The sequence below is a fragment of the Trachymyrmex cornetzi genome, unplaced genomic scaffold (genome assembly GCF_001594075.2).
Source record: "Trachymyrmex cornetzi isolate Tcor2-1 unplaced genomic scaffold, Tcor1.1 scaffold83, whole genome shotgun sequence".
In the NCBI taxonomy this organism is placed as follows: domain Eukaryota; kingdom Metazoa; phylum Arthropoda; class Insecta; order Hymenoptera; family Formicidae; genus Trachymyrmex; species Trachymyrmex cornetzi.
The window spans coordinates 2,491,163-2,503,862 of NW_017300169.1; the positions used below are offsets into that span (position 1 = coordinate 2,491,163).

The 12,700-nt window shown below is 35.1% G+C and overlaps 2 protein-coding genes across 4 annotated transcripts; one reads left to right on the top strand and one right to left on the bottom strand.

Annotated features, from left to right (window-relative positions):
• The first annotated feature begins 1,075 nt into the window (after positions 1-1,075).
• rept (RuvB-like helicase 2 rept) lies at positions 1,076-3,347 on the top strand. 2 transcript variants are annotated; one of them, XM_018519700.1, is made up of 7 exons: positions 1,076-1,178; positions 1,554-1,661; positions 1,742-2,176; positions 2,242-2,674; positions 2,741-3,009; positions 3,094-3,199; positions 3,281-3,347. In XM_018519700.1, exons 1-7 carry the CDS (start codon positions 1,173-1,175, stop codon positions 3,313-3,315), a joined length of 1,392 nt encoding a protein of 463 aa, XP_018375202.1. In that variant the 5' UTR covers positions 1,076-1,172; the 3' UTR covers positions 3,316-3,347. The 2 variants fall into 2 exon arrangements, with proteins under 2 accessions (XP_018375202.1, XP_018375201.1); XM_018519699.1 differs by having other exon boundaries at positions 3,094-3,311.
• A 240-nt stretch (positions 3,348-3,587) lies between these two features.
• LOC108768970 (uncharacterized) lies at positions 3,588-6,742 on the bottom strand. 2 transcript variants are annotated; one of them, XM_018519703.1, is made up of 4 exons: positions 6,573-6,742; positions 6,342-6,496; positions 4,150-4,284; positions 3,588-3,865 (listed from the first exon to the last, which is right to left on the bottom strand). In XM_018519703.1, exons 2-4 carry the CDS (start codon positions 6,445-6,447, stop codon positions 3,837-3,839), a joined length of 270 nt encoding a protein of 89 aa, XP_018375205.1. In that variant the 5' UTR covers positions 6,448-6,496; positions 6,573-6,742; the 3' UTR covers positions 3,588-3,836. The 2 variants fall into 2 exon arrangements, with proteins under 2 accessions (XP_018375205.1, XP_018375204.1); XM_018519702.1 differs by having other exon boundaries at positions 6,342-6,611.
• Between the last annotated feature and the right edge of the window lie 5,958 nt (positions 6,743-12,700).

Genomic DNA, 12,700 nt, shown 5'->3' on the forward strand with positions numbered 1-12,700 from the left:
CCCCCACCATTGCCATCAGCGGTCCATTCTAGATGTCGATGGCTCATTAGAGTGAATAAGGAACTACGATAGGAGGATGTTGGAGCATGCGAATAAACCTAAGGTGACCTAAGGCCGGAATCAGACTATGAATTGAAGATTGAGATTGAAGATTAAAGATTGAAATTTCACCAATGAGGATAAAGAAATTCTGACTCCTTTTGTTCTGATTGGTCAAACTTCAATTTTCTTAATCTTCAATCTCATTCTTCAATACGACTACCGACTCTGTGAGCCGATCCGACTGCCAACTCTGACTGCCGACTAATAAGGGGTGATACATCGACATCTAGAATGGACCGCTGGTGGCAATGGTGGGGGTAGAAAGACGATTAGGGTGATGTCCCATGCAGCGGATCGTGCGTAAGCGAATTCGCGTATCGCCAATCACAGAATAGATTGATCACGGCTCGATTAGACACCACCAATCACAGTGACCAGGTGCCTAGGAGCTTTGTAGTCTCAAGCGCTGTGAGTGACTCGTGTCCAATCGAGCCGTATCCAACTGGGTGCCACCCACTAATAATGGACCAATCACATTGAATCAGTCTTATTGTGATTGGTCCATTATTGGTCGGCAGTCAGAGTTGGCAGTCGGATCGGTTCGCAGAGTCGGTAGTCTGATACCAGCTGTTATGTCGTTCTTGACTAATGTACGATAAACAACAAGGATGGAGTAATACCTGGGTGACACTCGAGTGGGAATCTGAACTCGGCACTAGAATGAAAAGGCACCTTTACGCCACGTTTGCAGCCAATGGCGAGCGCGCCGACTTAGGGGCTACGTACAATGAAAGGAATAAGGAACAGGGAACAGAGAATAAAAATTTCAACCTATCAGAAACTGTGTATTCCACAATACATGATTTCTGATAGGTTGAAATTCTTATTCTCTGTTCCTTGTGCGCAGCTCCTCATGGATTTGCCTTGTCATTGGTGTCAACATTCCTCCTACTCGACTTTCGTATGACTCCAACATTTCATTCTACATATCAATGTACCACTACATATATTTGCCACACTGCCACAAACAAGGCACAAATATAACGGCTTTGGTAGACGGTGCGTTTCCGCCTACACGTTTTCGCACGGTTTGCGTGATTTGAGAGAAAGAAGTAGTATTATTATTAGGCATGGCGGTAAGATTTATTATTTAATTATGTATCTGCCATAAGTACGTTTGTTTAGAGGAAAAAAAGTTTATTTTTTTTATAATCTCATTGAAGTTTTATTATCTCAATCAAGAACTATATCCACGCCAATTAATCTGTATCTCTTTTAATATATATAGTTTTATTGTGCTTTGTATTGTATATATATGTTGTTTGTATTATTTTTGTATAAAAGGATTATATTGCTATTATAAAGAAAAGCAATACTATAAATTTACTAATATAATTTTATGCCTTATTGATTGGCATAGCAACCAAATGTTTGATCCATTTTATTGCAATTACTTGAATCGTAATACATAGATATTAAAGTATCATGCATCCAATTATTTTTTATTTCAGATTAGTACTAATGTGCAAGAAGTACGTGAGGTCACCAGGATAGAGCGTATTGGTGCTCATTCTCATATCAGAGGTTTAGGACTGAATGATAGTTTAGAGCCCCGCAATGTGAATATTCTGTTTTTTTTTTCAAAGATTTGATATTTTTACAATCTAATAAAAATTAACATTTGTTGTTACTATATTAGGTTTCTCAAGGCATGGTTGGACAGCTCATGGCACGCCGAGCTGCTGGCGTTATTCTAGAGATGATTAAGGAAAGTAAAATAGCAGGTCGTGCAATTTTATTGGCTGGACAACCTGGCACAGGAAAAACAGCCATTGCTATGGGAATGGCGCAAGCTTTAGGCCTAGATACTCCTTTTACATCAATGGCTGGTTCTGAAATTTATTCTTTAGAGATGAGTAAAACAGAAGCTCTAACTCAAGCTATTAGAAAGTCTATTGGAGTTAGAATTAAGGAGGAGACAGAAATCATAGAGGGTGAAGTGGTGGAGATTCAAGTTGATAGACCAGCAACTGGAATTGGAGTAAAAGTTGGCAAGTTAACATTAAAAACAACTGAGATGGAAACAATTTATGATTTAGGAAATAAAATGATTGATTGCTTAATGAAAGAAAAAGTTAGTATATATGTCTATTAAATAGATTATACCTCGTTTGTATTACGACTTTTTATTATCTTCAGGTACAAGCTGGTGATGTTATAACGATTGACAAAGCCACAGGGAAGATCAATAGACTTGGACGATCCTTTACTAGAGCTCGAGATTATGACGCAACAGGTTCGCAAACGCGTTTTGTACAATGTCCAGAAGGAGAATTGCAGAAACGCAAAGAAGTCGTGCACACTGTGACATTACATGAAGTTGATGTGATAAACAGTAGAACTCATGGCTTTTTAGCACTATTCTCCGGAGATACCGGAGAAATAAAATCTGAAGTGCGAGATCAAATAAATGCTAAAGTCGCAGAATGGAGGGAAGAAGGGAAGGCAGAAATAGTTCCGGGTGTACTTTTTATTGATGAAGTACATATGTTAGATATCGAATGTTTCTCATTTCTGAATCGGGCATTGGAGAATGAAATGGCTCCAGTTGTAATTATGGCAACAAACAGAGGTATGCGCGAATAATTAACTATATTAATATTAAATCATTGTTATTTAACAATCTATAATTACGTAGGTATCACAAGAATAAGAGGAACAAATTATAAGAGTCCTCATGGCATTCCAATTGACTTGTTGGATCGTGCGATTATTGTTCCAACGAGTCCGTATCAAGAGAAGGAGTTGAAGGAAATCTTAAAAATAAGATGCGAAGAGGAGGATTGCGAGATGACCGACGATGCTCTGACCGTGTTAACGAGAATCGCTTCGGAAACATCACTGAGATACGCGATACAATTAATTACGACAGCTTCTCTTGTAAGCCGTCGAAGAAAAACTACAGAAGTAAGTAGGACAGGCGATACAATTTATTGCATGAATATATTCGATATTATTGTAATGATGTTATTGTAATGTTTTAAATGATAGGTCGGTATTGATGATGTGAAACGTGTCTATTCTTTATTTCTTGATGAAAATAGATCTACGCAATTTCTCAAGGAATATCAAGATGATTTTATGTTCAATGAATTCTGTAAGTTATACAGTTATCATATTTCTTATATAATGTGTACTTAATGTAATTAAAATTTAAATATTTTTTCAACTGTTTCAGCTGCTTCAGCTGAAGATAACATGGACGTTTCTTAATAATACATTGTAGAACATCATTACAACAAATTTTTTATTGAGTTATAAAACTACAAAAAATAGAATAAAATTTTTTTAATATAGCAATAGTTGAAATATATGTGTATTCTTCTATAATGATGCATTATCACAAAAATATTATTTTTAGTTAATTATATATTAACATATTTATAACAAAATAAATGTTTCGCATTATCTTCTATCTCTTAAATAAACATTTAAAACATCTTAGGTCATAATCGATAAGGTAGATATGTTAACAACTTTATACATGTACATACAATATGTAACTGCCTAGTTTTGATTTAATGTCTTAGAGATAATACACATTTTTGATGATAAAATAATTAAAGATTAACATTTATGGAGGTCCATTTTTTTGGTGTATAGAGCTTAATAAGATAACTTAACAATAACAGGTGCATAAGTAGGTGCGATTAATAACAGAACGCACAGGTTTCCAACATTCTCTGAAGATGCGATCCAACAAATATTACTTGACATAATTCAGAATATTTATATTAGATCTTCTTTTCTTGCACTTTGCTGACTAGAAAAAGAATAAATAAATCAATGTTTATAATTACTACGATAATGTAGAAAATCGCTTACGTGAATTATATAAAAAATTTATTTTTGTGCAACACCGTGTGCGTTATTCACGTATAATAATTTATGAGTAAAAAATATATACATCTGTTTTACAATTCAGCTCACACATATATCTGCATCTGTGTCACGATCCATTGATAAGGAAAAGAGAAAGTTATGAAAAGAGTTCATCGGAAAAACAAGATCTTATAATTTTATTTAAGCTATACTTTTTGTACATACTTGTAATCAATTTTATGCCACCTTCTGGTTTGAATGACGATAATTGGGTCTTCTTATCTTTCGATACGAAACCTAAGCCATAGCCCACTTTGTACACGGGCAATGGAATTACCGTGGATGAAACAGGTACCATTACTGAAAGAAAAAAATATTAAATTGTCAATTATTAAATATTTATAGTATACGTATAGTCGGCTGATTTAGTAGGTCACTATATACATCGATACTCGATAACGTAACTTGTACAATTATTTTATATTGATTACCAATAATCGGTATAAGATATTCATAAACCAAATATATGTATGTGCAAGAGTAAAGTGAAAGTTAATCATTCATTCTGCATACAAGAAAAAAAATAGAAAGTTGAAACACCGAAAATTAAACGACGGAAATGTTAAGGACGGCAGTAAATGTCGCGTATACAGCAATCGCATGACAATGATAGAGCTATCTATACTGCAAATATCATATATTTATATATATATATATATATATGGATTGAATATCTATATTGATTTTAATTACAGCAGCGGTACGAGCTAATGTAATATATGGTCATACGCTTCATATAATATGTATAATCTTCGGTGACATTCGCATCTGATCTGCGAAACACAAATCTCGTTTACGTACACTATAATGTACATTATAATAGCGGCATCTGTTCACACTAGAATGAATTCAAGTGTATACACCTACAGTATTCTACCACAGAGAAATCCTTTCGAATTGTTCACTCGAGCGACGATTGCACTTGGTTGCTGAGAAACACATCGTCTCTACCCCTCTTCCCGCCGATCCTCTCTCTCTCGCGTTGTAACGACAATTCAAGGACGACATATATGTAACTTCTATTAACACCTTTTACGCGTGGGCGTCTTACTTTATTTAGCGATTCGCCTTTCCAACCGTTCGCGCCGGCAGCGAGAAAGATTAGAAAAGATATATCACTCTCTGTGCTCCCGCCATGCGTAATACATGTAACATGTAAAAAATTTCGAAAAATACAGCTAGAAATGCATGTTATTAACGCGATATGCGTACGTAGTGAACCTGATTGTCGGAAACCTACGCGTTACCTGGCTGACATCACCGTCCCGTTCCATTCACCTGTCGAATATCGGTTCGCGCGAATTCAGAATTCTCGAGAGAGATCGCTCTTTATATGGCCAGTAACATTTCGCCTCGGATCTTACCTTTTCTTTAACATACACTTATCATCGACTCATGCACGAAGCGGTCGATGCACGTAGAAGAAACTAGCGCAGCGCAAAAGAAATAAGGACATACAATCTCCGTGTTAATTAGCGTGGTTAATTAGATTCTTAGACTCTAATTATCAAAGTGAAAGTTTCTTCTGCGTAGACATTTTTCTGTGCGTTATTTCAGTTTTCTCGTCTGAAAAAAGCAAACTATACTTTCAAATTGAAATAGATTTTTTCGAACATTATTGTTAAGACGTTATGTGTATCGTATTGACATTTCGTTATGTCGGTATGCAGGATAAAACTTATTCACTTGGCTTTCTGGAATGACAACGTATGTTTCACACGTTGTAAAAATCGCAAATTGAAAGGATCGATCCTTTGGCAAAATTGAAAAACTCATCCCGTAGCACAATTTCGTCCACGTGCAATTTTTAGTGTAAAATAAAGGATCCATTTTTTTTATTATTGTCTTAAGAGGGAAATTGCTATACAATGATGGATATCTCTAGATGGAAGATATACAATTTGCACACGTGCCGGCGACACCCCTGATAAAAATAAAAATCAGAGCGTAAGTCGAATGTAATGGGAGAGTAACAGAAGCGTAAACGAAACTTCTAGGAGACGAAAATTGAAACGACAAAATGTAAAAGAAGCGTAAATGCTTCTTTTACATTTCATTGTTCCAATTTTCGCCTTCTAGAAGTTTCGTTTACGCTTCTGTTACTCTCTCATTGCATCCGATTTTTATTTTCATCAGAGACGCATTCTTCTTCGTGTACTAAGAAGAATTCAGATTTCGTAATTAAGAACTATTCAAAGACACACACACGCAATCTCTCTTTTCCTCTTCCAAGCGAAAAGCAAAAATAAGCGGACAGAAGAATATTTAAATCTGTTTGCACAAAATATTCGAACGCGTTTTTTTTTACCGATTTAAATCTGCGATGCTCCTGAACGGATCGCAGATTTTTCGCTTACCTGGCTCGAATACATTATCTTGGTTCTTTTTGTAAATCGTAGGCTTGGCGTATACCGCAGCGATCACGGTGATGACGCAAAAAACGATGATCCAAAAAGTCCTCATGCCTGTCTCGCTGCGGTCGGCAGCTGTCAAGTAGTGGTAGAAGAAAATCCTTTAAAAATAACAATCCTGAGAAAATCCTTTAAAAATAATAAATACGCGCAGAGAGATTCGGTCGCGAGGAATACCTTGCGCGGCAATACCTGATGCGGCACTATTACGCTGGGCGCTCGTTTACCGTGGACCAAAGCAAATGAAAACACTTGCCGCGAGTGGGGAAACTATGGATAAGAGAATTGACGTAATCCAAAAGAGATCGCGACTCTACGATTATAATAAACCCACCTAGCGCAAAGGAGACGCGCGGAAATGTCAGAGATAATAACGAGGAAGAGATAAAATAAGAAATTTATTATTAGATCGAAGAAAGGAAAGAGAGAAAGAGCAATGAACAGAGTTATTATAGATCTCCATCGTCACGTACCTTTCGCTCTTCTCTCTCGCATGAGAGAACGCGTGAAAGTTCGATTTTTGTAGTTTACTTATGCTGCTGCATCACGTTGATCTACATTTTAAATGTTAATTTATTTATCTCTTTCTGCGCGCGCGCGTGTTGCGTATTGAAAGATACTTATTTGTATTCAAAAAAATGTTTACTATTTTTTATTAAGATACATTTCGCAAGATCTTGTTCTCTATTTTCTACTTTTTATTGTATTCCAAATAATTGCAAATCACGTTTCCAATATACATTTAATTATAATACGTTAAATTCTTATACATTTGCACAGAAAGATATTTATAATATTTTGTAATAACATTTGGACGTATAATTATTTACGAAATCGCGCCATTTTATAAATATACATTTATGCTATTTTCTCATGAAAACGAGTAAGAATTATTTGAGACGAAATTACGCCCACGATTTATTCCGCTTGAAGGTAAAAAAAAATAAGAAAGAAACAAAGTGCTTGTAAACGATGACCAAAGAGCGTCAAGGATTTGTATTAATCATTCTTTATATACCTACGTCATTCCAAGAATTTTTCCAAGAATACACACAAATAGACGTACAAGTGTATACGACAGGTAAAAAAGACACGTAAATAAAAATTTCTTCGCTCTAAATATATAAATGTGTGTCACATGTTTTAATATAATTTATTAAAAATAGAATATATGAACTAATTCATTATTTGTTATATGTATATCTAATTGTAGGCAAGATAAGACACGATAATAATTTTAAGAAATGAAAAAAAAACGATAAGTACTAACTATACAGACAGTTCGGTAATCAGCAAGCGTGACAGGAACACAGGCTAGTAGTCTGACAATGGAAACTGGGTTAAAAAGTGAAAGGATTCAGATTGAAGAAGGAACGGTCGTAGAGCTCTATTCGAGCTTTCTATTCACACGATGACAGTTTTGCGGTGCCCGAGAGGCGTCTCCTCCACGCTGAAAGCGGAAGAATTGCAAGTGGTTCCGAGAATGAGCGTTATGTCAGCAGAAGTAGCCGAATCCTTCTTCTTTTTTCTTCTTTTCAGCGATTTTTTGCCATGTGACGCGAAGAAAGTAGACTGCTGGAAAGCTATCAAATTATAATTAGACTTGGACATACTACGCTATTGTCGTTGGCCATTAGCAAGTATATTCTCTTTTTTCCGAGAAAAATTATTAATTTATAACATTCCTTTATTTTATGAATTGCAAAATACGATTCAATAAAAAGAGATGATACAAAAATGATAGAATATGAATATACGCGAGATTTCATTCATTTCTAGGCACAAATTCATTAAATGACATGATAAGGAGAACACTATAATGAGTCTGACCGTAGAATAAAACGGTGAGATAACTTTTATCGACGGAATATTCTTGTGAATGGTCTATCAAATAGCCGGGAATATGATACCGTCATTGCCATTTTTCTACCGGAACAAGTAATCGAATGGAAGAAAGAAGAGAAAGATTGGGGAAATGCGAGATATATCGGCCGAGATATAATCGAACGAAATTGCTCTGCGGAAACATTCAATAACTTTGCACGCACGTGCTCCTATAATCGTTACGTTCATCGTGTTATCAACACTAAGAAACTGCTTTTTCTGCACATTTTATTTGAGTCAAATGTAATAAGTTTGAAAATACATCGGCACGGCTAATATTGAAATATTTTATTCCTTCTACGTGCAAGTTTCGTCAAACGTGTCGAAACTTGAAATCGTGAGTAAGTAATTTTTTTTATCATATTTTTATTATCATATTTGTAATATATTTATATGATTATAAAAATTATTTTTACATACATATAAATATATTTTTATATATTTTACTATAATACTAATATTAAGTAACTTATCATTTTTGTCACTGGGATACAAAAATCATGAATTTTACTTATTGATTTTATGTACGACACTATATATTTTATAGCGATTTACATAAACAAGCGGTCTTCCCGTATAAAATCGTCGATGCTACAATTGTAAGAAATGCACCAACAAAATCTATTCGTCACGGCGACCGATCGTTTTACATGAGAATATATTCGAAAATTCGAGATGACTGTACCGCTGGGATTTCACACGGATATGCACTTAGTAGCACAATGGACAGTCAATTTCCGGTATGGGGAAAGAAATCCACTCTCGAATACGCGTATCGAGAATACGCTTGTTGCAAAGATAATTAAGATTATTTATAAGCGTAGCAAAAGGATGTTTGTGTGTGTAAAATATTTTTTAATATATAACAAACAGCATTATGTCACTGATAGTATAATTATATACGTAAATTACAGGCGTAAAAATTATACGTATCATTGACAAATAACTGAGCACAAATTCCGGCTCGTCTCCTCCAAGCTCACTTTAAATGAGAATCGGAACCGAAAGAACCCGAGGAGGGTGAAGGAACGGCTTACCCTTTGCAATAGTCAAGTCTTACCGCGTTAATTGCAAGTACTTCCCTCCAGGGGTACCGCGTACGGATATGTACGTATGTAGACGCTCGTCTACGAGGGTAGACGCAGGGATGACTCGGCACAACACCCTATTTCCCTTTCAGTGCTCTGCTTGCGCGGGTCCTTTCATACCTCGCCGCCGCGCTGGTTAAAATATTAGGATTTCCCCGAGGTCTTCCACACGCAGAGAGCACCACCAACCCTCGTTGTCCTCTTCGTAAAGTTCTCGCAGAGTCGCTCGAAAGTCCGAATCAAAGCCTGCTCCCCTATTCACGTGCTCGGTTTCACGTGTATGCACGAGTTACTGCGTGGGCAGACACGTGAGTTGTCACGCCTATATGAGGGTGGTTGTTACCTCTTTGTTATATAAAGCAAATCTCCGAGAACGTAGTCTTCGAGAAGAACTATTTGTACTTTACGAAGATGATGCGTAATGAGTTCCTAATTACTTATGTATATATATAATTAAAATGTTCAAGAGACTCCACATCTTGGTAACTTTTAAGTGAAATATTATCGTAGATACACTTACTTGGAAATGTACGTGTAATAAATTATGTTACATATATTGTCATGATTATATCTTTATTAATTTAGAAAATTCTAATAATTAAGTATTAACTTTGGGAAAATAATTAAAAAATGTCTTGGAATCAATTATCTTGACCTCTTTTTTATGTACAAATTTCACAAAATTCCGCAATTACAGTAATCTTAAAAACGAGTTACTTTCTCGCATCTTTGTCTGCAGAAGAATTAATTAAATTATTTATTGTATTAGAAAATTTAATCTGTAGATAAAGAGACGTTATATTTCTCGACGACCAATGATGCCAGTCAAGCTAAGAGACACGGAGCTAGACTGTTAATTATTTCTGAAGCTCGTCCGACGTTGGCGGTGTCGAACTTGGTACTTTGGGGCACGATTATATTATTATGTCCCATGGGAGCGCACCCGATGCTACACCCTCGTGATTTACCATACTCTGGAGTCCATATACAAAGTACACGTTTAATAGAGATCACATTTAGCAGCTGTATAAATCAAACTACGTTACGTATGTATATTGCACTTTCGATGCGTTTAACGCGCACACATACTTAGAAGAGAATATGTCATTAATATTACCCAATGCTGATAATTATTTTAAACTTATTGTAAAGAAAATCAAGTTTTCTTGTAAAAGAGAAATTATACCAAAAATCGATATTTCTGGAAAGAAAGAAAGATTCGAGGGTTTGAGGGAAAGTGAAAACGACATGGGAAAAGAAGATGAGAAGCGGAGGAATCATAGGGGTGCCAAGTATTCGCTGTTCGTTTCGGCATGCTAGCATCGCGTCTCCCTTTCATATATGTACGTATATTACTCATCCCCATGAGAAGAATATCATATTCACGCATATGACTCATAAAAGAGTTCAGCTTTTTTTGGATTCTTTATAATATTTCCAAATAATACATTTCTAAAAGAATATCAGTAATATTTTTATTTTGTATCACATATATTCGTTATATTATGATATATTTAAATGTCAAGCTTTTCTAAATCTTTTACAATATTTTTCTAAAGCTCTATCTGATTTTTGCAGAAAAGCAAGCACAATATACAACAACCTTTATATATATTAAAAATTTAATCTCTGGTGTATTTCAGAGCTTATTGTAACTTCTCCGGAAAATTTCACATCAGGAATTACATCGGGATTTAATCCGCCAAGTTGACAGTGCGGATAAACTATGTCTGTATCACTCGAGTGAAATATTCATCTCCCGGCATGTTTCAGATATTCCCACTGTCACCATAAAATTCTCGGTTTAATCTCGGCTGTCCCTGATTGAATATTTGACGAATCCTCAAACATATATCCAAATACACACGTAATGTATATAATTACTTTTTTTTTGTTCCCAAATTTTTGTTTCTATTGAATTTCTATAACAAACAGTAAGAGAAGCAAATATTTTTGTTGATTCATGGTAATTTAACCGTGCATATTTATGACGATTATCTGGTTCTGCACTGCAGAGGACAGTAAAGGACGATGCCAGACCAATTAATAGCTTGTACTTGAGCTGTCAAAACCTGAAGCCCGCGCGTTCCTGATGTTTAACTTCAAATTTGTATCCAGCATATCTGCAGAATACAGATAATACACACATGACAGAGTGTAAAATCTCTCTTATTCATTAACATAATATAATTCTTCAGTTTTTCAATAAAATATATTTAAAATATAGAAATTTGCACTCAAGTTATTATTTAATAGTTGATAAAAAGAGATAAGGACATTGCTTCTAAAAAATTTATAACTTAATCCGTGATTAATTTATATACATTATAATTAATTGATTCTGCCAATTTACTTGTTGCATATAATACATTTACTATTTATTTTTATTCTGAAGAAAAGTATTAGGTGTTAAACTTAATTCCTGCCGTTTGTCGTCTCCAAAATTGATTTGTTGAAGGGAAGATGAATAAATACCTTAATCAAAGTAATTTCCTCCATTTTCTACTTTATTACTAATTAAAGTTCCCATTTATGTAAATTATTTATGTAAATTTATTTGTACGATAATTTCGATAATAATAATCATTATATCAGGGATAATCTTAAGTCGCGATCGCTGAAACGAGAAAATTTGATGTAAAAATGCATAGTCGAATTATCGATCAGTATTGAAAAACGGCTTGTTAGTTCGAGTTGAATCACCTCGTAAGAAACCATCCCCAGAAGTTTCCCAGGTGTCAGACGCTTCCTGTGTTCCTTTCTGCCTCTATATATCTATCGATCCTAAGCACCCTGCACCCCTTCCTCTTGTGCCACCGACTGTTATCCCTCTCTCCCTCTCACTCTCCTATGATCGCGTCTCTTTACCACACTGTAACTTTCTCTCTCGCTCACTTGCAAACTGAATCTATGGGGTGGTTCATAACCGGCCTCTTCTTCTGCATCTTCTTTTAACCACTTCGTTACTAACTTTGAAATATAAATCAATATTTTAATGAATTTATTTTACTCTTGTTCAAATGTAAAAAGCAAAAAAAGATGAATAACATTCGTTTTAATGAAGATAAAAATATTTTTATTGGAAAACAACAAAACACAAAACTATCTTTATAGGAATAATTTAATTTTTCTTAAAGGTATCAAAAATATCAAGCATTGCAGATGCTATATTCAGGTTTATAGATCACCCTGTATAGTACACTTTGCCCCTGCAAGTAGCCCTCCTCATGGTAGCTCACGCCATGGCGCAGGTAATTTTCCTTGCATATTTATACACGCGCCTCATCGAGAGAAGTGCCTCCGTTACACTTCTCTCTCTCTCTCTCTCTCTCT